Source organism: Dysidea avara, chromosome 1 (genome assembly GCF_963678975.1).
Source record: "Dysidea avara chromosome 1, odDysAvar1.4, whole genome shotgun sequence".
NCBI lineage: Eukaryota > Metazoa > Porifera > Demospongiae > Dictyoceratida > Dysideidae > Dysidea > Dysidea avara.
In genome coordinates, this window is record NC_089272.1 from 61,331,462 (window position 1) to 61,356,300 (window position 24,839).

General features: G+C 38.2%; 1 protein-coding gene across 4 annotated transcripts in view; it reads left to right on the forward strand.

The window, feature by feature from the left end:
* Positions 1-24,839, forward strand: part of LOC136239772 (uncharacterized) — a 132,562-nt gene that overhangs the window by 60,762 nt on the left and 46,961 nt on the right. For 2 of the 4 annotated variants that reach the window (XM_066030519.1, XM_066030535.1), the window contains exons 4-5: positions 2,764-2,847; positions 13,144-13,227. In XM_066030519.1, coding sequence (XP_065886591.1) covers positions 2,764-2,847; positions 13,144-13,227 — 168 coding nt within the window. The remainder of the gene's footprint in view (positions 1-2,763; positions 2,848-13,143; positions 13,228-24,839) is intronic. The other 2 variants (XM_066030528.1, XM_066030541.1) reach the window with 2 other exon arrangements.

Consider the following 24,839-nt stretch of genomic DNA (forward strand, 5'->3'; position numbering starts at 1 on the left):
TTTCCACTTCAACATTCGTATTCTAACATGCATCTATTCAGTGTTGTGCAATTGTGAGAGGGATGCATCATGTACTTGATTGTCTGTACCTTCCCAAACTTTTCCATTAGCAAATGCTTCAGAGAGCCATACCTATAATCTAAAGGCAGTATACAAAATATCTACAGGTATGAATTTTATGTGGAAATGTCTCCAAATTGCAGTATTTTAGCATCTATTTTTCAAAATTTTCCTGGGAGGCATGCCCCCAGACCCACCTAAGTGTGCTTTGCACACCTCTACCCAAGAGATTAGTACCTTGAGTTAGCCCCCCCCCCTTTTATAAATCCTAGATCCGCCCCTGTGACCATCCTGTAGAGAGTACAGTTAGTTACAAACAAGTTACCCTATAGAGAGATCAGCTAGAAACAAGTCACCCTGTAGAGAGAATCTTGTAGAGAGTTCAGCTATACCCAAATCACCCTGTAAAGAGTTCAGCTATATTTCAAGTCACCCAGCAGAGAGTTTAGCTGCAAACAAGTTATCCTGTAGGAAATAATTGGCATATAATAAATATATTATGCAGTTTGTATAGTATTACTGATATAATCACATAGTGATTTAATTTGCCATACATTAGTCTCAATAGTAGGAGTGCAATTAATCCCAAATCGCATGGCCTTGTTTCTGTAATTGCACTGTAAAGTAGCCAATAAAATAGCGGAATAACAGAAGCCTTTTAAGTGCAACAAGAAAGTGATATAATGAATAGCCAATCAAAGAAGCTGACAATAGAAGCCTTTTAAGTGCAGCATATGTAGACATTTTGAGTAGCCAATCAGAATTGTTGACACATGAAGCCTTTTAAGTGCAACAACAAATGATGTAATACAAAGAAGGATGATGCAATGGCCACATAGAACTGGATAGATGTGTACTACAAACCACGAAGGGTGGTCACTATGTGATTAGTAGGCAATCACACGCATTTTCGTGCAATTATGGAATAATTGTACTCGTAACAGCCAAAATTGCACTCGGCTTCGCCTCGTGCAATTTTGACTGTTACTCGTACAATTATTCCCTAATTGCACTCAAATGTGTGTGATTACCTATACAAATCAAAAATAGTTAAAGTAATAAAAATCTGCTTTAAATTTTAATTATGATTATGATTAAATCTTTTTCTTCTTCCTGTGGTAAAGAAAAAAGATACAGTAGGTTCAAAAGCCCCAAAGCCGGCTTTGGGGTATACAAATACAAAAAGAAGTGATATCTAATCCAAAACAGCCAAGCTGTAAAAAAAGAGTGCGGCCCTCAAAAAGGCTATGGTGAAAAAAAGATGTGAAATCCAAGGTGGTGGCCAAGAAATGGCTGTGATGGTAGGTTAATGGTAAACATTTTAATAACGACAATTTCAGGTGAATTTTGTACCACTTGGTCTTGGCACAAAATTCACCTGAACTGTCGTTATTAAAATTTTTACCATTAACCTACCATCACAGCCATTTCTTGGCTGCCACCTTGGATTTCACATCTTTTTTCACCATAGCCTTTTTGGGGGCCGTACTCTTTTTTTTTACAGCTTGGCTGTTTTAGATTAGATACACTGTATGCACGCACAAATCCACCTATAGTACAATAATTATTTCCTTGTATATACTTGTTTGTTCATTTTTTCTAAAATGATTATGACTGGTAAACCCAGAAATAGTGCATCAAAAAGAGAATGACACCAGAAATAGTATTATCATAAATAAGCAGAAATTTTGTTCAGAAGAATATTTGGCATTTGCTTAATAATTGTTTTGCATTTGGCGAGAGTTTACTTTGACAAAATGGTGATCAAATGAGTGGAGTCCTACATGTATCCAATTGTTTAGTGCCTGTGTACTGGCCTGCTTACTAGAGTTGTGAAATGGGTGACGGAGATTAATTTTCATAGCCAGTGCAGCAACCATCCAAAAATGAAATGAAAATAATGATGGGGAACATTCTTCATGCAAGATCTCTGCTGCATGTATCTTCAGTGGAGGAGTAGGACCCTAATCTGCAATTATACAGACAGTCATAGCATTGTACAGGCTAAAATTCTAAGCTTCAGTACAGGCTAAGGTTCAGTACATTGATAGCAAAAGTTTAGTACAGACTGTGTCTCCCATACCGTTAAAGTACTGTAATTATATCTGGCTATCCTTCTAACTATCTCACTAGCTATCTTTGACAAGTTTAATGAAGCTCCATTTGGTCACACTTCTTTTTGACAACCTTCAATACTTAACGAGCTTGCTAGATACAGCATTTTGCTTCTTGCTTGATCTCATGTCTGTTCAATCATTTAAAAATATTAGAAACACTAATAATAACTAATAACAAAACATGGCAAGATTTTAATTTGCCAATTTTGAAGGTGTCTGCCAAATCACCTATTTTAATTCAACACCAAAATTTCAGCTCATAATAATAATATCAGGGTCACTCAGTGGCCAGGGCTGTACCCCACAGACCCCAGGGCTGGCTACTTACAGTAGTGTTGCTGTTTGTTGAAACCCCTTGAAAAATCCTTGCTCTTCCCCTGAGTCTCATTATTGCACTTATAGGATGTGCCACAGCAATCATCATTAAACCACACCACATAGGTCCCTGGTCTTTGACACTAGTTTTACTTGGAATTTTTAAACTTTAAGGTACATAATATCACTTGTACTAATCAGTATAAATATATGTACAAACAAACACTACATATAGTCAACAGCAGATGATTATTTGTGACTATCCCTTTAGCAGTGAGGATTCACATTCATTTGTAACTACTATTCTATATGATATCTGGGATGGTATCACTTCATTTTTTCATGTTACTTCCAAGTAGGTATTTGATATTTTTGTTTTGCAGTACATGTACATATCTCATCTCTGCATACATTTTTGGTCAACAAGTATGTAATTGAATTATAATGGTGTATTATGGTGCATTATCATTAACATCATTATAGCCAAACTTTTGATTTCACAACTTTTAACCCAGACTTTTGTGGGCCGCACCCTTTTGTACAGCTTGGCTGTTTTTACATGGATTCAATACTCCAAAGCGAACCATATAATGACTTTAAGATTTGTTACTAAGTTTCTTCTTATCAGCAAGAGAGAACCATCATTCCTAACTATTTACCCTGGAGTATATATGGCCATGCTTGTTGCAAATGCCTCTATCTAAGCTGGTTAATAGTACCATGCGTGTGACTTTGTGTGTGGCGCACACTCCATCTTCTAGTAAAATTTTAACTTGCAATGATAAATGCGTAATCTAGGGCATGAGGCAGTTATCAAGTAAATCCATTAAGTCCAGTTCCATCAGGTATTAATAACTGAACTGTCCAAACAATCTCTTTCTCCTAAACCATAGATATTGCTGTATGCCTACTGATCATAAAATTTCTATTTGCAGGTGCTTGTTCCGATCATGTGATTAATATCAAGTATAAGAAAAAATAGGAATTTTAAACTAGAGTAAGGACAATGTAGTATCACTGCAATAAAAAGCACTGGATCAGAGTAATATGTAATGTCCGGATACTGCAAAACAATAAGAAGTGAATATCCCTATTGTTTAACAGTAGGAATATTAACTTCTTATTGTTTTACAGTATCTGGTAGGGATATTCACTTCTTATTGTTTTGCAATATCTGGACATTACGTACTATATACTTTGATCTAACTTGTTTCAGAACTTTTTATTGCAGCGGTACTACATTGTCCCTACTCTAAATTAAAATTCCTAATTTTTCTTATACTTGTTTTGTGAACTTTTTGTCAATTCATCACTAGTATTAAAATTTAATAGCTATCCTCACATATGTAATACAATTCTAGTTTAATCATATTGATAAGGTGATGATCTACAGCGAAATGAATCTTATACATACAGGTTATCCACTTACATTTCTGAGCTGCACCTGATATATACACACCAAGCACCAAGGTCTGGTGTAGTCACCAGACTAATTCACATACAACAGTAGTCTACTTTCATACATGCGATTTGTGCATACCATTCTACAAGTATTCCATCTCCTGGTGGCAGGTGACTTCTCGTCTACAGCGGAGCATAGCTCACTAATCTACCCGCCTGGAACAGAGACACATGTATTCCCATTATGTTGGTGCAATAATGTGCACTCCCAGAGGTCAAAGCCATACTGTGCTATGGCCATTTTAGTATATGGAAGGATAGAAGTAGCACAATAGTGTACTTATTATTATGGCTATCAATATGCCAAAGGTTTCTTCTTAACTAAATTCAAAGTATTTCTGTGACAAAAGTAGGGTTGTAGCTGTAGTCACTTTTCTACTATGCTTATCTTAATGCATCAAGCAGGCAGTCAAGAATTCCATTGAATATTTTTAAAAGGCAGTGGATAGACTGAAAGTCAGTTACGCTATTGAACCGACAGTAAAACTTAGACAAAAAGGCTTACTAAAACGAAAAAAATACAACACTCATCGTGGAATCGAGCCCTGGACTACCGGTACATTAGGCCAGTGTGCTACCACTGTGCTACAGCTGCTAGCTACCCACCTCCCATATGTTTCTATCTTATAAATGTGCTGGACTCAATAAGTAAGCTGTATATAGTAAGAAGAACGTAACCTAAAGGTGAAGAAGAAACCAAAGCTGAACCTGACCCTAACCCTAATGTTAATACTACTTATCGTGTGCCCTAAAGTTGACTCGGGGCAATTACTATATAGACATGTGCCCTAAAGTTGAATACTGAGGGAATACCAACCCTATCATACACTAGTTATTTGATACTCATGTAGATGGATGACTGACAGTTATTTTGTGTTATCCGTGATTATAAAACCTTTTAGTTCAGTAACCACTTCCTTTTAAACAATTCTATACCAACTAGACGAAAACTTTTTAAGTCGATCTGAAGGAATTTCTTGGCTAGATTTTACCCAACATATACTGCCATGTCATTATGAGGGGCGGGTTTTTATCACGGGTTACACCTACAGCTTCATCATCCCTACTATACAGTACTATCATACTGTATGATTTGACCATCTCAGCAAAACCTGACTTGTTCACACAATTTTTTTTCTCAGCATTACCTGTAGTGTCCAAGGAATGGATCACCAATGTTTCAGCCTTCTGTGGTGAGTAGTTGTGTGCCTGATATATAGTAGGAAGAGCAAGATAATCGATTTGTATAGAAACTATACTGAAAATAAACTACAGGTGCTTACAGTCGCAGCCATAACTTCCATTTGGATTAGTCTACAATGATGCAATTTAGCGTAAAATATTCACCATGGATTGGCACATCAGCCAAGGTATAGTGTTAGCCCTGTAGTCACTTGCGCATATGGATATAATTATAATAATAATAATAATAATCTATACAAAACAGCCAAGCTGTGGAAAAAGGTGTGGCCTCCAAAAAACCAGGGTGAAAAAATGTGAAATCCAAGATGGCGGCCAAGAAATGGCTGTGATAGTAGAATAATGGCAAAAATTTTAATAACAACAATTCAGGTGAATTTGTCTTGCCTTCTCCTAGGATTCGAGACTAAATTCACCTGAATTGTTGTTATTAATTTTTTTCCATTAACCTACCATCACAGCCATTTCTTGGCCGCCATCTTGGATTTCACATTTTTTCACCCTGGACTTTTTGGAGGCCACGCCTTTTTTCACAGCTTGGCTGTTTTTTTTTGTATAGATATCACTTCTTTTTGTATTTGTATACTCCAAAGCCAGCCTGTGGCCAGCTTTGTAGTCTTTTACTTATCTTTTTCTGCAGAAAGGAGGAAGACATCAAGACCTGAATTCTATGGATATTTTTTATAATGATGTAAAAATTAATACTGTATGAAATTTATCACATGTCCTCTCTCCTACAGGTAGACTACTTTGTAGCAGAAATCTCCACAAGGTAACTTGTCTGTAATCTGAAGTCTAAAGGGTGACTTGTTTGTTCCTGAATTCTCTACAGGGTGATTTGTTTGTAGCTGAACTATCTATAGGGTGACTTGTTTGTAGTTGAACTCTCTACAGGGTGACTTATTTGTAACTGAACTCTCTACAGGGTGATTTGTTTGTAGCTGAGAGCGACTTATTTGTAACTGAACTCACTACAGGATGACTTGTTTGTAGTTGAACTCTCTCCAGGGTGACTTGTTTGTAGCTGAACTATCTATAGGGTGATTTGTTTGTAGTTGAACTCTCTACAGGGTGACTTATTTGTAACTGAACTCTCTACAGGTTAATGAAATAAGTTCAGACAACCAACACCCTCTCATAATTGTGCAACAACAGGTGCATGTTAGAATAAAAATGTGAAATTTGAATGATATGAGATTTAATCAAAAAATATTTTCAGTGGCATGTGTATACTAAAATTTAGTATTGCCTTAAGTATAGATGAATCAGTTATTAATGAAGGCCTTTTAAATAGACCAATGCGCATTCATTGTATGTATAGGCACATCAGTCTTTAGGTGCAGACAGATATGGAAAAATTCCATAGCACAACCAACTATTGTGTATCTGCTGAATGTTCTATTGGAGTCATTAGGTGACTGCTTTATTACAGTATCTTGATCTTGTGCACCTCCAATGCTGATCCCAGTGATCCGGGCTTTTGTTGTATAACCTTTAGCACAAATCCAGTGATAATTCCTTGAATAAATGGGGTTATAAGTTGGATTTAATCAGTATTTGCACTATTAGTGATCATTATAACTATGCTAAGATAAAATTTCATTATAATCTTCAGCATATTGATCACGTAAAGTCTAAAAGTGAATGGAGGGGCTTCAGCCCCCAAAGCCCCTCCCCTAGATCTGCCCCTGTAAGCAGTTTACCCTGTAGGCATGACAACATATTGGTGTTATATTATGAATAATCGCTAATAACTCCTTGACTGTTTATCGTATTCCAGCAAAACTTGGTGCCAAGATATGCTTTTATACCCCTTTTGTGTGCCAAATTTCAAGGTAATTGGATATTGTTTTCACGTTTTATGGCAATTTTTGTAAGTGTACGAAAAGACGAAGAAAAAGAAGAAAATAAACTAAGTCAATTTTTGAAGTCTCATATCTTGAAAATACTTGAAGCGATTTTGCTGAAATTTGCAATGTGGAGTACTGATGTTGGTGAGCATGTCCACAGCAAAAGTTGTCTTGTTTCGTAAAGGCATCATGGAGCTATAAATACATGTAAAATTGCATTTTCTTTCTTCCTGTCAATAAGCAGTACTCATGGTGTTTGTGCAGGCTTCTTGGGCCACATGACTTTTGCAGCCCTTAGAGTAAGGTCTCCATGGTACGCTGGAAGATCTCTGGTGCAGAGGTGACATCAAACAGAAGGTAAGCATCGCGATATAGACCTCGGTGGGTATTAATTGTAACATACTCTTGGGATGACTCCTCTAATTGCAGCTACTGATAAGCATGTGATAAATCTAGTTTTGAGAAAAAAAATTCCACCTGACACACTTGTAAAAAGCTCTTCAATTCTTGGTAGTGGGTAAACTTCATTCTTTGCAACACTGTTTATAATCAGTTTATAATCCCAACAGATGTTCACTGTGCCATCTTTTTTTAAGACTGGAACAACTGGAGCTGCCCACTCAGAGATCGCTGAAATGCATATATATGCTACTGTTGCTGTTGCCCAGCATGCCTACTTTAACCTGATGAGACTCAATAGGCATTTGGCATGCACAATTCTTGTGTATGCCACATAGCTACTATCCTTATCCTCTTACTCATATTTGTGACCCACATTATGATAGCCTATCCCTTGAGCTCAATCATACTGGTTCTCCATGATTTCTCAGTTGCTCTTGATCACTTCAAACTAAGCATAGGCAGCCTAGCTAGTGTGCACATTTGCTGCATCATTAGCATATAACTGAGTACATAACAGTTAGGAAGTCAAATTTTGGGCCTGTCATCTGGCTCCTTGCACTCAAACCACAACTATGCAAGTAAAGGGAACAAGCTTTGAGGCTTCCCCAGTTCAATGCATGCCATTCCAGTGAAGCCATGGCCATTAAATAGTGCAAAGCCTCTATTGGTGGCTTTCACAGAGTCTGAGATTGGCTGCTAGCAAAACCAGACTCATCAACTCTCAAAAAAGGTAGAGTGGAATATGATAGTTCATCAAGCCAGCAATCCATTTCTGGTGAAAACATGAGCTTGATATTGTGTGCAGAACTCTCTACAAGTGATTTGTTTGCAGCTGAACTTTCTACATGGTGGTTTCTTTATAGCTGAACTGTCTACAAGGTGACTTCTTCTACCTGATCTCTCTACAGGGTGATTTGTTTGTAGCTGAACTCTCTACAAGGTGATACTTCTAGCTGATCTCTCTACAGGATGATTTGTTTCTAACTGAACTCTCAACAGGGTGATCTGTTCATAGCTGAACTTTCTACTGGGTGATTTGTTTGCAGCTGAACTCTCTACATGGTGGTTTCTTTGTAGCTGAACTCTCTACAAGGTAACTTCTTCTAGCTGATCTTTTTACAGGGCATATTTGTTTGTAGCTGTGCTCTCTACAGGATGATTTGTTTGCAACTGAACTCTCTACATGGTAGTTTCTTTGTAGCTGAATTCTCTACAATGTGACTTCTTCTAGCTGAACTCTCTACAGGTGATTTGTTTGCAACTGAACTCTCTACATGGTGGTTTCTTTGTAGCTGAACTCTCTACAAGGTAACTTCTTCTAGCTGATCTTTCTACAGGGTGATTTGTTTGTAGCTGAATTCTCTACAGGGTGATTTATTTGCAGCTGAACTCTCTACAAGGTGACTTCTTCTAGCTGAACTCTCTACAGAGTGATTGATTTTTTTTGCAGCTGAACTCTCTACATGATGGTTTCTTTGTAGCTGAACTCTCTACAAGGTGATTTCTTCTAGCTGATCTCTCTACAGGGTGATTTGTTTGCAGCTGAACTCTCTACAAGGTAGTTTCTTTGTAACTGAACTCTCTACAGGGTGATTTGTTTTTTTTGTTGTTTTTTTATTTTTTTTTATTTTTGTTTTTTCCCCGGGGTAACCAGCACCCCTTGCCACCACCCCTAGCACTAGATGTTGAAGTGCTAGACAAAAAATTGGACTGAGATTAAAGGGAGCAATTTAAATAATTAGGGGGAAGGCACCCGACCCTCTGATAGTACAAGGTCAAGTGCCCTATGGCTGATGGGACAATCACTGTGGGAGCGCGCCCCCCTAAGGCACGCAATCGCTGAGCGGAGCAACGAGAAGCTGATGCGACAACGTAGCCAAGATATCACGCTGCTGTAGGGAACTTCTCTCTTCAGGGACAGTAAGTAGGCTAGACGTTTGTAAAAGATGTTGGTACATCCACTGATTCCACCAAACGTTGAAAAGACTAATGGAGTAAATGAACCCATCTCAACCTCCCTAATCCTCTGCTCATATTTCCTACGTTTCTCCTTTTCAAATCTCCGATACAATGAAGCCACTGGTGTAGCACGGTATGACGAAGCAGTTGGATTAAACACCTTAACATTAAAGAAAGCCTGTTGGTGGTGACCACCCCAGAACCCAACAGCTGAAACATCCAATCGTGCTCCATCCTCACGATTTGCAGTAGCGTATGTGAGTGTTTCACCAGAGAGAGACTGTAAAGGGGGCTCAACACACACATCAGTACAGACTTCTGACAGGATGGCAGCAGTAAAATCCCTAAGTTCGTTGTGCCGAAGGGTGGGGTAGCCACCTGTAGGGCAGTTCATGGAGTGGTCCATAGAGAATCCTTGACCACAAACACACTGGGTTGGCAAGCCAGATGGGAGCCACCCATAGCGTAAGCAGAGAGCATCACGGAAGGCACCCTTATGCAGAGCAAAATCATGCTCCTCTACAGGCAAAGCGGAAAGCCAAGAGGAGGCCCCTTTCTCGCTAGACAGTGCCACAATCCTCTGCAGACCAACTGGTAATGATTGACACAAAGTGGCAGCGACCTCATCATGCGCTCGATGCTTCATTCGCACAACTTCACACTTAACCGAGCGTTGGGCCTCCAAGGTGTCAATGCTAAATGTTAGCTCCTGCTGAACAATCAAAGCAACAAGCGCAGAGGTAATCTTCACAGAAGAATCAAACTCAGCATCAGAATGAGATTTGGGATCACAGATACCAAGACCACCCAGTCTAACAGGTAAGGAAAAAAGAGCCCTCTCCACATCACTAATAGATCTCCCAGTCAGTGCGGGCAAAAGTTGAAGAGAGATGATGTCTTCCAGTGGTTCGAGAAGGGAGGAGATTGCTGGGATGGTACGCACAAAATAGGTCCACTTGCTACACAAGCCATGCGTAAATGCAGCATACGCAGCATGAGGGTGAGTTTTTGCAATATTAACCAGCCGGCGAACACAACGGGACCATGACTCGACTTTCTCAGTAATGTATGCCTCAGTAAAGGCGCGGGAACCAAGAGCAGCTCCAAGATGACGTTTGCCCTCTACAGTGATGCTCACTCCTGTGCCAGCAAACTGTTGTTTGGCTTCATCTAAACGTTCTGGTTTAACAATCAACCATGTCTTCGCAGCATTAGGAAAATACCCATACATGAAGCCAAGGTCATTGAGCTTACACCACCAGTCATGCAGGCCCCGCAGAGTGCCCCCAGCCGTCGCATCATCGGCAAACCAGACTTGTGCCACATGGGGATCCTGCAGTGAGGCAATTAATGGTGTAACGCTGATGGAGTACATAGCCATGGCTAAAGGATCGCCTTGTGTGGTTCCCTCAGAAGAACTGAGGGAACCACAGAAGGCGATCCTTAAGAACTGAGGGAACCACACAAGGCGATCCTTTAGCCATGGCTATGATTTGTTTGTAGCTGAACTCTCTACAGGGTGATCTGTTCGTAGCTGAACTCTCTACAGGGTGATTTGTTTGCAGCTGAACTCTCTACATGATGGTTTCTTTGTAGCTGAACTCTCTACAAGGTGACTTCTTCTAGCTGATACAGGGTGACTTGTTTCTAGATGAACTCTCTACAGGGTGACTTGCATGTAGCTGAATTGTCTATCAGATTAACTGTTTGTAGCTGAATTCCGTACAGAATATCTTGCAATGTAATATAATTCTATAATGGAGTAAGTAATAAACGTAGCTGAATGCTCTATTAGGGTGACTGTTCTATTAGAGTATCTCGATCTCGCATTTGCTACACGTAGTTGCCTTTCGAATCATAACTCAGTGGTTTGTACGCCGATTCTTCTGTACTACTGCAAGGAGTTTCTATGATGATTATTCCAGCTACATACTGATTTTCAGCTCATTGCTGTAAGCGGTTTGCCTGGTAGATGTGAAAACTAATAGTTTTTTTATTCATAAAAATCGATCGTGTAATTTTGACACAGGTTGGGTTTTGTGTCATATCTCCATGGTCTTTATCTGAATTCCTTTCAAAGCACAAGAAGGCACTCCTACGATGGTTACTCCATCTACATATCAATTTTCAACTCATTCCTCCAAAGGGTTTACCCTGTAGGCGCGACAGACCTTCGACCTTATTTTACGTACATAATCGATCATAACTCCATGAATGTTCATCGGATTCCTACCAAAGTTGGTACTGAGATCCGCCTTGATGCGCCCTCCAAGTGTGCCAAATTTCAGCCCTATCCGAGTACGCATTCGTGTTTTATGGCAGATTTTGCGAAGTGTGCGAAATGAAGAAGATGAAGAAGAAAAAACGAAGATATTAAAACGACATTTTGTTCGCTCGTATCTCGGAAATGGCTGGACTGATTTTCTTGAAATGTGGTATGTAGACTCCCATAACTGGCCGGCACGTCTGTAGCAAATTTGGTTACAATAGGATAAGGGATCACAGAGCTACATAGGTGTGAAAATTGCGTTTTCTTTCTTCCTGTTAATATACTCACGGTGTGGCGCGCCGGCTTCTTGGGCCGCACGACACACTATCGTGTGTCTTGATGTGGTACATTTCGAGGGGGAAATTTTTTACTGATTTTGCGGTTTTGGGTGAACTATAGCCTAAATATTTTGAGAGGCAAATTTTTCGAGGTTGAGCAGTGTTGCTGAAAATAAATTTTTCGCGGATTTGCAAACACTCCCAAAATGTATTAGATTATATGGAGGTCTAAATATTTCAAGGATAAAATTTTTGCTGGTAACACCCAAAACCGCAAAATCAGAAAAAATTTCCCCCCTCAAAATATTTAGGCTATACGGTAAACCCACAACCTTTGCTGATCCTCCAGGCTATGATGCTTATCAACTACACAATTGGTGACCCTGACATGTGTTCATATGCTGCTTCCGTTGGCTAGGTAATAATCTTCTATCTTACTGTCCTGGAAGAATACGTGACTTGGTACATACTAAACTGCAAATCCCACTTCTACTTTGGTCAAATTTCAATCTGCTTGGAACCTTGTTTGGAGCAATTGGTACTAGAAGAATCCAAGTAAAAATTATGGACCTTATAGGCATTTATTTAACATTACACCACAGAGCAGAGACACCTGGGATTAGACTACTCAAAGCCCATGGGTTTAATTGATTTTGTGATTAGAAGTATATCACATCAAATTATTTACTTACTCTAATAGTGTATAGTGTATTCATACAATGATGGCAATTATGCCTAAGCAGTGCCTTTCGAAGTTATTGTTTGTGAGTGAAGTACGTACCTTCACAAAAATCCAAGTTACTACTTTTGTTAGCAGATCCTTTTGCAGTATAAATAAAAGGTTATTGTACTTATGATAATGATACGAGCAATCAAAATGAAGTGTGAAATTGTATGGCTCCATAATGTGATAAAACTATCCTGATTAATCAGGGCATGGGAAACAGCATTTAATTGACTAAATTTCTCGGCACTGATTTGTCTTATTATTAGGTAAGTGAATTGGTATGGATAAAGATTGTTTGTCTCTAGTATGAAGTTGAAAGCTTGTCATACGTTTGTGAGCTAAGGTGTTAAAAATGGTACAGATCGTGTAAATTACACTACATGCAAATAACTCACAGTAATGGTTGCACTTATTTATCAGAATGTGTGGGGTTTTTACTTCCTTGGCTGTGTGACTCACAACTGTGAGTATTGATTTGTCACTAATGAAGTTTTTTCTGTTCCAGCCACAAACAAACTGATCCTCAGAAAGATGCTGAGATTGCTGATCTGAAGATAAGGTTGGCTGCTGCCACTGAAATGCTCAACAGGTCAGTAAAACTTTGTGTTTTCTTTTAACAGCATTACTAATAAAATTTTATTGGAAAGCTTTGGTATAGTAAGCTAGTTCAATCAAAAAATTATCTATCTGTAAGTTCTATCTAATCCAAAACAGCCAAGCTGTAAAAAAAGAGTGCGGCCCTCAGAATTAAAGGCTATGGTGAAAAAAGATGTGAAATTCAAGGTGGCGGCCAAGAAATGGCTGTGATGGTAGGTTAATGGTAAACATTTTAATAACAACAATTCAGGTGAATTTGGTGCTGATTGGTCAATTGGCACAAAATTCCACCTGAATTGTCGTTATTAAAATTTTTACCATTAACCTACCATCACAGCCATTTCTTGGCTGCCACCTTGGATTTCACATCTTTTTTCACCATAGCCTTTCTGAGGGCCGCACTCTTTTTTTACAGCTTAGCTGTTTTGGATCAGATTTCACTTCTTTTTGTATTTAGGGCTTTTAACCTATCATTTTTTTCTTTACTACAGGAAGAAGAAAAGATGAAGCAGGGTGATTTCTTTGTAGCTGACCTCTCTGCAAGGTGATCCATCTAGCTGATCTCTCTACCGGATGACTTGTTTGTAGCTGAACTCTCTACAGGGTGATTTGTTTGTAGCTGAACTCTCTACAAGGCAACTTCTTCTAGCTGATCTTTCTACAGGGTGATTTTTTTGTAGCTGAATTCTCTACAAGGTGATTTGTTTGCAGCTGAATTGCTGAACTCTCTACAATGTAACTTCTTCTAGCTGAACTCTCTATGGGTGGCTTGTTTCTAGCTGATCTCTCTACAGGGTGACTTGTTTCTAGCTGAACTCTCTACAGGGTGATTTGTTTGTAGCTGAACTCTCTACAAGGTAACTTCTTCTAGCGGATCTTTCTACAGGGTGATTGTTTGTAGCTGAATTCTCTACAGGGTGATTTGTTTGTAGCTGAACTCTCTACAAGGTAACTTCTTCTAGCTGATCTTTCTACAGGGTGATTTTGTAGCTGAATTCTCTACAAGGCGATTTGTTTGCAGCTGAACTGCTGAACTCTCTACAATGTAACTTCTTCTAGCTGAACTCTCTATGGGTGGCTTGTTTCTAGCTGATCTCTCTACAGGGCGACTTGTTTCTAGCTGAACTCTCTACAGGGTGATTTGTTTGTAGCTGAACTCTCTACAAGGTAACTTCTTCTAGCTGATCTCTGTACAGTGTGACTTGTTCCTAGCTGAACTCTCTACAGGTGATTTGTTTGCAGCTGAACTCTCTTACATGGTGGTTTCTTTGTAGCTGAACTCTCTACAAGGTGACTTCTTCTAGCTGATCTCTCTACAGGGCAATTTGTTTGTAGCTGAATTCTCTACAGGGTGATTTGTTTGAGCTGAACTCTCTACATGATGGCTTCTTTGTAGCTGAACTCTCTATTAGGTACCTTCTTCTAGCTGATCTGACTACAGGGTGACTTGTTTGTAGCTGAATTCCCTACAGAATAACTTGCAATGTAATATAACTGAGTAAATTATAAATGCAGCTGAATGCTTTATTAGGGTGACTGTTCTATTAGAGTATCTCGATCTCGCATTTGCTGCACGTAGTTGCCTTTCGAATCATAACTCAGTGATTTGTAATCCGATTCTTCTGTACTACTGCAAGGACTTTCTATGATGATTATTCCAGCTACATACTCATTTTCAGCTTGTTGCTCTAAGCGGTTTGCCTGGTAGACACGAAAACTAATAGTTTTTTTATTCATAATAATCGATCGCGTAATTTTGACACAGGTTGGGTTTTGTGTCATATCTCCATGGTCTTTATCCCGATTACTTTCAAACCACAAAAAGGCACTCCTACGATGGTTGCTCCATCTACATATCAATTTTCAACTGATTCCTCCAAGGGGTTTACCCTGTAGGCGTGACAGACCTTCGACCTTATTTTACGCAAATAATCGATCATAACTCCGTGAATGTTCATTGGATTCCTACCAAAGTTGGTACGGAGATCCGCCTTAATGAGCCCTTTTTGTGTGCCAAATTTCAGTCCAATCCGAGCACGGATTCGTGTTTTATGGCGAATTTTGCGAAGCGTGCGAAATGGAGAAGATGAAGAAGAAAAAAAACGAAATTTTGTTCGCTCGTTTCTCGGAAATGGCTGGAGTGATTTTCTTCACATTTGGTATGTAGACTCCCCTAACTGGACGGCACGTCTCTAGCAAATTTGGTTCCAATCGGATAAGGGATCACAGAGCTACATAGGTGTGAAAATTGCGTTTTCTTTCTTCCTGTTAATATACTCACGATGTGGCGCGCCGACTTCTTGGGCCGCACGACACACTACCGTGTGTCTTGATCCTGTAAAAAAGGCTAAAAGCCTATGAATATGGATAATAAAGTAAAGTTACAACAATAAAAGTAGTAGCAAGAGGTATGGATGATGTTATTACAACATAACTTTGTGGGAATATCCCTACATTGGCATAATATCTACCATCTGTTTAATACAAAGTAGGGATGTTCCCACACATCTACAGTGTACTGTAATACTGCGTTTACAGTTAGCGCGGTTGTGCAAACCGGTTTATGAAATTGTGACATCCCATTTATGGGCACGTGTTTATACCACTATACTGAAGCATGCTAGCTAGAAAATGGCATAAAGAAGGACTCTGTAAACGGTTGGATAGGAAGAAAGACAGCGGCGAATTAGCACGGTTGTGCTCTAGAAATGGTTTATGGCTCATACCAGCCATTAATATCCCTTATAATATCCATTGTAATGTGGTCGAGACCCAAAAAGTAATTCTGTGCTCTTCCTGCTATGAAGTATTAATTGTTCATTTTTGATATAGTGTTTCTTTATCTATTTAAGCTTTATTTGATTTAACATCTAGTGGGCACATTGAATATAGAAAATCTAACCGAGTCGTGCTGGCACAGCAGATTTATAAGGGTTGACCCAGTTTGGTTTGGCTCAGTTTGTAGGGTGTTTATGGTGTAGTGAAAGCCGAGATGAGTCATGCCAAACAAAGCCAGCGCATGATATGAATCAAGTGTAAACGCAGTATAACACTATAATCATACAGCTTGTTTCATTGCTATTTTATTGTTGAAACTATACTTCATTTTAATTATTGTTAATTGCATAAATTTGTTAACGTTTTATTATAGCATATGTATGTGTGGCAGTTCTATTATTTGGTGATCATGACTGCTTTACTTAAGTATCTCAATCTTCTATCTACCCAATAGGTTGAGGAGCATGGTTAACATGTCTTGTTTTGTTTTTTCAGCAAAAGTGCAGCTGATTGTAGAAGGGGAATGGTCTTCTCTCTTTACACTAGAACTGGCAAAGCTATACAGGCATACAAAATTGGAATTAGTATTGTAATATCAGTAATTAGTGCATCCTAAAACCAGAAGTGATGCCAAGACTAAAGTTATTATACTCTTTCTAAATGCTTTTGTAGTGCAGTGAGGAAATTCTTGCAGTGGGTGATATCTGTAAGGCATTATTGTAGGTTATTACCTTCACTCCTTGACATGCTAAGGTAGATGCTTTCAACAGTACTGCTATTTAGTTTGTACTAATGAAGATTGTTCAGACTTAAGTCCTTAGAATACCCTAGAAAATCATGATTTATCATTGAACCAATCACCTTTACTATTATCAAGAATAATAATTTTATTTTTGTTATTACAGTGGCCCTGATTTAATGACTTCAAGGTATTAATTTGTGAGTCCTTATAAACTGTATGTATTTCCTTAGTTAATGCTACACCTTCAATAGTAGCCGCACATGAGTGGTGCTACAATCGATTTCGAAAATAAAAGCTAATTAAACATAGTTTTTGAACATTGTCAGTCGCTGCATCAATTTTTGGAACTAAAGCAATAAATTGCGTGGCATTTAACCAAGTAAATATGGTAATTTGTTATCAGATTATGTCAATGGGGTAATTGGATTTCAATAAATATAGTTTTGTTCACAAAAAGGGAGATTTTCATGTTGCAGCAACTTACAAACTCGTCAGCTTACAAGCTATTGTGGCAAAAATTATAAAGGATTATCTGTAGAAAATATAATGCTGCACTGATATGTAAATTAGCCAATGTTCAAATTAACTGATTATGGAATACCGATTGATGCTGATTCCGATAACTGATCCAATTATGTACCATGCAGGGTAATTAGCATTTACAAATAGGTAATGTTTTGTGTTTTCCACATTTCAGTGTAATGTAGTTATTGTGAAATGAAATATTAAGTTGTTGTACAACATGTAATCTTTAAATAATATAAATGGATGACGCAGGTCATGATGAGTTATGACAGAATCATTGTAGCATACATACATAGCAGAAGTTGTTGTACAACTTGTGATCTTTAAAAATACGTATTACAAAATTCATGATAAGTTATGTAACAGAAACATTGTAGCATAGGAAAAGTTCAAAAGTGTTAATCAGTCAGTACTGATAGCTTACACTAACTAAAAAGAAGTTCTTCTTCACAAACATTAGTGCGTCAACTCCCTCTGGGGCAAGACAGTTCCTATTCTAATCATAAATATCACCTGCAGTTGAGAACAAGCATTCATAAGCTACTGAAGTAGTAGGTGGTGTCAAATACTTTCTAGCCAAGATTGAAAGATGTGGGAAATGGTGTACATTGTCTTTCCACCACAAATGTGAATTAGCTCAATGAAATGGTTTCTTTAATATTGTTCAACTTCAGTATCTCCAATGTCCCTTGCAACACATGTTCCAGCCTCTTGCAAAATTTCAGAAAAACATTTTAAAATTTTACTGTCATTCTTTATCCTTTTGGAGAAGGTAGTTGTGTGACATCTTCGCGTGAAAGCTCTGACATTTTTGTAATGAACAGTTGACAAGTTGGAGACTTTGCCTCTGCACTAGAAAAAGATGTCTTTAAAAGTGGATGTAGTAGTGTCACAACAGCAAGAATATCTTTTTCCTCTACACCATCATAATGAACATTCAATGACTGAAGCATATCAGCTTTCACTGTGCGGACTCCCTGTCAGAATCATCGTTCTTCTCCAGTGTCAAACATAAACCTTGGATGAAAGGAATTATCAGTGATACTGATGCTGCATCACAGGAAATAGACTTAGTGATTTCTTCAATGTAGCTAAGAACTTTCACTACCTTAAAGCTGCTGAATATCCCTGTACTTAATGGCATAGGCTGCAAGTGCCATTTTTTTTCCAAAATAGCATCTAGCATATGATACGTACTGTTTTATTTTATAGGTGTATCTTGTTTTGGGTAACGGAAGATTGCCTTGAGTGATCTTTAAATGACTATATAGGCTAGAGGCGAATGTTTAAAATGACCCACAATATTGCAGCAAATGGCTAAGGCATTATAGCAGCTCTTTAAGAGAAGATTCCACCATGTATAACAAGCTGCACTATATGGGCAAAGCTTCCCAAGTCTTCAAAACCACCATCACTCATAGCCTTCACCATATTTGACGCATTGTTTCTAATTATCAAGTGTTCCATGGGCCAGTATATTGTGGTATTCATGAGATGAAACTTCTCCAGTGTGTCCAACAAGAAGTTGTGCATGCAGCACAGCTTCCTTGTTTATTAAGCCAGGGCTTAACAAACAGTCACAGTCACTACTCTCGTCTGTGCTCCTGATGTCAGTAGTGAAGTTAAACCACTCCACAGATTGTAGCTCCATCCTTCCACAATTCTCAGTAAGATTGTCTTTGTGCAATATTTTTGACTTGGAATGTTATAACGTGGCTCCATTTCCTTTAACAACTTTACGAATCCACTATTGTCTACTACAGAAAAGAGTTGGCTATTCAGAGCTATCATTTCTACAAGACGGTGAGTAATTCGTTGAGCATGAAGATCATTAACATTCCACGTCCTTATGCAATCTTCAGTTTCCTCTAGCAACAATTACTTAGGCATTCTAGCTTCTTTAGAGGCATTTCAGGCTTTCTCTTGCTCATACGTCTTAAGTGTAAAGAGCAGATATCTCGAGGAGGGAGAAATATCAAGACATTCAATACAACAAATTTAGTTCAACATCTCAGGAACATGAACAAGAGTTTGTTACATTCCGCATAGTAACTGTAAAATACCCAAAAGTTCTAAAACAAACGTGTGCTCTTACACATGCGCATGTAAATTTATTATTGGTTACTTGATTGCCATAACCGATTTATCCAATTTGCTAACATTGGCCAGATTCCAATGTTGTAGCTGATTATTGGTGCAACACTATTATTTTGAAATTCTGGAAAAATCTAACCATTTCAGTGATACACAGTTTGGATTTCATTCCCATCACTCAACAAGATCATTGCGCTATTGTCTGCTGTACATGACTGGAATGTTTACAAAATAAGTGTACATTTGATCCTTTATAATACCTTCTGCAGTATCTAGGCATTGATGATAAGCTACAGTACTGCAATTGATATGCACCTTTTTGACACATAGATGGCAGTGAGTTGGTTCAGATTAAACAAGAGTTAGATCAGAAATTCTTCAATGGTCTGTGTTAAGCCAATTATTGTTTTTGCTATGTATTGACGAGTTACAAGTACTCAAGTGTTTATGCAGATGATGTGCCAACTTGTACAGGGAAACTACACAAGAGTGACTGTCAATTGTTACAAGAGGACCTTGATCACATTTGTGATTGGGCAATCAAATTATAGCTGTTAAGACTCTGTACATCACTGGGACCAGATGCTCATGACTGGGTGCTCACTGGGTCAGAGTAGTCAGTGAGAATACCGTCTACTACAGAAAGGCTGTTGGCTGTAACATGGGCACTTGTGATTTGCCTGAAATATATGCACTTGCACAGGGCCTTCATGCTTGTGCATATATTTCAGGCAAATCACTCGTTCCCATGTTACAACTACTACATATATATACACTAGTATTTTTATAAAAAATTGTTAATATATAAATGAAGTAGGGATCTATGCAATAAAAAGTAGTGAAATAATTGTTATAGCTAATGTGCCAAAGTAGGAACTTTCCCACTGAGCTATGCTGTAATACCATCATTCATCTACTGGTAAGTAAACAGCTAGATTGTTAAGAGGTGTGGTCTCTGTATTCTATTGCTATTAGTCTACCTAGATCTTTAATTGATGTATGTGGTCGCGTGAATGGGATCCCAATTGCAAAGTTACAGATATCTAGTTATTATAGTAGTGCCAGGAATGAAGCATTTCTGAAATCCAGCTGTGATATTGTTGATATGGAAAATTAATGCCTCGATATGGTTTCGTTGGATGAAGGATGAAGAAGACAAGCAGAAGATAAAAGAAAAGGCAAGGCGCAGAGGGCCTGCACCCGTCGGAACCCCAAAAGGCACATCCCACTGGTGAGTTTGTCATTGTGGCATAAAATGGTGGCCATGCGCTGCTTCGTTTGGCTTCTAGCCTTGCGACTGGGGTCAGTGAGGCAGTGAGACTGAAATTCAAGTTTTGGCGATTTTTAAAAATTCTATATCCGACCACCTGTAAGCATTTTGTTATATTTAATGCTGTATTATATATTATATGGACTAATACTATTCTGTAAAGGTGATTTTCGTCTCATAAAATGTCTCTATGATGATTTGTAAAGGTGGAATTTTGGGCGGCACACAAATTTTTCAGGGTGATCCCTACTTAAACAGTACTACCATACTGTTTGATATAACAAAATAATTATTATTAATATTTATAATCTTTCTTGATTATTGGAATCATACAGTTTAGCGAGATCTGTTCTCTTAGGCAAGAAAGCTATTTTTAGTTGGAAAAATACACTAGTATTTTAAAAATTTTGACCAGGCTTGCGAATATAGGGCATGTGGGCACACAAAATTTGTATACTTTTTAAACTTTCATGACTCATACCTTTTTATGTAGTTATCATGTGACCATGCAATTTTCAACATTTATTAAACATTTGGTTGGCTGTATACTACAAATGGCAGAATGAAAATGTTCCATTGTAGTACTGAGATACGACTTGTTATGTGATAGAGTGTAGTTTGCACCCACATGCCCCATTTTTGCAGGCCCGGTCACAATAATTATTGTTAATTTAAAAAGGAAGTAGGGATCTATGCAATAAAAAGTAGTGAAACAAGAGATGAATGATGGTGTTACAGCATAGCTCAGTGGGAAGTCCCTACTTTGGCATTGAACAAAATAATAACAGCTAATGTGCGCCAAAGTAGGGACTTTCCCACTGAGCTACATGTATGCTATAACACATCTCTTGTTTCACTACTTTTTATTGCATAGATCCCTACTTCCTTTTTAAATTAACAATTTTTAAAATACTAGTTTGTTTGGTTGTTTTTTGTTTTTTTTTGTGGCACAGCTAGCTACAATGTAACTTGTATTATACTTGTATTTTCCACATCTGTAGGTATGGGAAAAGCAGATACTATCACTTATAAACATATTTCCCATTTGCTCAGTGGGAAGTGAAGTTCCCCATATTCTGTGGTTATGGGCAGGCTTCTCTGTAGTTTGGGGTTCTCCTTGCTGCACTCTTCAGTAGTGTGTATCAGGAGATTGCCGACGTTCTAGATCCAAGTGTCCCTGTGTGCCTCCAGCCATCGAACTTGCTGTTGCACATCAACCTTGCTGTTGCTTGCTGTTGTAATACTATACTAATTTTATATTGCACTTGCTTCTTTTTCTTATAAAATAACTATGTCTACCAGAACAATGTAGCTGTTCTATTATACATGACTGTTGTATTAGAGTATATCTCGAGTCAGCCAAGGGGTGTGCAGCTAGCTAGCTAGACCAATAAAGAGTAAGGTGATCTTGTTTATTGTTAGGTAAATAGCTAGATTGTTAAGAGGTTGGGTCTCAGTACTCTTTCACTATTAGTCCACCTATAGATCTTTATTTGGTGGGTGGGGGCACAAACCTATCACGAACCGGATCCCAATCGTGAAGTTACAGATATCTAGCAAGTATACCTCTTATAGTAGCACCAGGACTGAAGCACTTCTGAAATTCAGCTCTGAAATAATTCTGTGGCATCTAAATATGTGACTGGGCCTGTGAAAATAGGGAATGTGGGCACATAAAATTGCCTACTTTTTCAAACTTTGATGTGTCATAACTTTGTGTCCCGTTGTTGTTTGGCCATGAAATCTTTAGCACTAATTAAACATTTAGTTGGCTTTAAACTACAAGTTACAGAATGAAACTATTCTATCCCAATAGTGAGATATGAGATGTTATATGGTGGGGTGTAGTTTGTGCCCACATGCCCTATGTTCGCAGGCCAGGTCACATATGCTGCTGAAAAAAAGCATTGATATGGAAAATTAAAGCCTCGATAATAATATGGTTTCGTTGAATGAAGAAGAAGACAAGTAGCCTGATTGAAGATAAAAGAAAAGACAAGGCACAGAGGGCCTACACTCGTTGGAACCCCAAAAGGCACATCCCACTGGTGAGTTTGTTATTGTGGTGTAAAATGGTGATCGTGTGCTGTTTTGTTTGGCCTCTAGCCTTGCGACCGTGGTCAATCAGGCAGTGAGGCAGTCAGTGAGACTAAAATTATTCGAGTATTTGAAGATTTTTAAAAATTCTATATCCAGCCACCTGTAAGTGTTTTGTTATATTTAATGCTATTATATGGACTAGTACTATTCTGTGAAGGTGATTTTCATCGCATAAAATGTCTCTAGGATGATTTTTGAAGGCAGAATTTTGGGTGGCGCACAATAGTTTCACTGCAATCCCTACTTAAACGGTACTACCGTACCATTTGATAGTAACTGTTACAACAGAGTAAAGAATTATTATTCCAGCAGAGTAGGTGACTGCTCTATTAGAATATCTAAACATCAACTTAGGCCATACCTATTGGATTTTATGTTGCACGGGCCTGACCGACTGTCTTTTTTTATGACCTGAAATGATAATCACTTGATATAGGATTACGTGTGCCAAGATGGTCAATTTCGTGTGTGCGAGTGAAAATCAGCCATTGGGATAGCTCCTCTGGGGATTAAACTCTTCAAAAGGTCGAGCTTTAATGGTGAAGATACTCTAAATGAACTCAAGAGGTTTGTTTCATTGTACAGTAATACATTATGGTGCTTCAGAACACACATATGGTTCATGCAATGTTTTTTGTAGTTGTGGCTCTTTGTATGGTAAATTTCAGTAATAACACTTGAATTTTCTATTATGTACTAATTATTATTATCATTATCAAATCGACCTACCCACCCAAATTTTCTTAGATTTTGCCCGTGCAACATAAGATCCAGTAGGTATGGCCTTATGGAAACTGTATGAATAATAGTTATATGGGCACAATGTGGAGTCTATGAAATTTATAAACCCGAAGGCCCGGGCTGTAGCGCGCAAGCGAACTGCTTTAGACTCTATTTTACATTATACTCAGATTACTTACCTCATCCATGGCTGTTTCCGCTGTTGGCTCAGCAAAAGCGGCTGGTTTTCTTGTGATAATACTAATGCCACAGCAACTATGCATGCTCACATGACAAAATTAAACACCCTCATTACATCACTGCATGTGAAAAACATGCATACTGATTGGATAAACCTAGTTTTGAGCATATGTTATATTGTGCCTGAATGCATGGAGTATATAGAAAACAAGGTGGTAATATACCAGTTATTCTTTTACAACTTAATCATTGTGCTCAAAATTACTCAGACATAATTCCCTGGATGCACACTTTCAGTGTTTCTAGGACTGCAAATACGTATTAATTTTTTGTATTTTAAACTGCTATGTTGTCCATGGCTTGTGCAGGTGTGGACGATTAATTAATAATATTGTTTTACCATACACATAATTTACTAAAATTGGACAGATGTACACGTGTTCATATGCACTCACTGTTTTACATAGAAACAACAAAACTGAAGCATATCATTCTGTTACTGCAGTGACTGGGGCAATAAAATTTTACAACAAGGTAAATACTGCTTATATTTCAATGAGCAACTGGGATTGAGAGTGGTGCCTTATCATTATGTGTAAGACTGATGTGGAATTGTTTTCCCTCCATGATTCTGATCTGGTTTTCAAAGGTGTATCAGAGCGCTACAATCAGTGTGCGTTATTGTGGCAAACTGGACTGTTGGACTAAAGCAGCAACATTTGGCATGGGTAACAATTGGATATATTTACAAAATTTTTGAGGATTTCCAGAGAGAAATGTTTTAGTGATGTTTAGGTAGATGTACACATTGCTAGGCGCAAGTTTGAAGGTGACATACAAGTGTATAACCAATGGGGTGCATCGTATGGCTGTTCACACATAGGGAAATAATATTGTTAGAAGGGAAGAGATTTCGAATTTGGTAATTAGAAAGAGTTGACAGCAGTGCACTAGCAGCCAAAAAATCTGCTCCTGAGTCTCAGCAGGAGCCTTTTAGTGCAGTGAGGTGAAAAAGATGGTTGGAGCAAGATCATTTTTATTGGCCATCTGTGTAATTAACTGTAGACATCTAATTTTCACAAAATGTTTTACCTGTACTGTAACTGCATGATTATGGTTTAAGAAGACATGATACATTTTGTTCTTGTTTTCTTACACTTTCACAGCAGCCAAC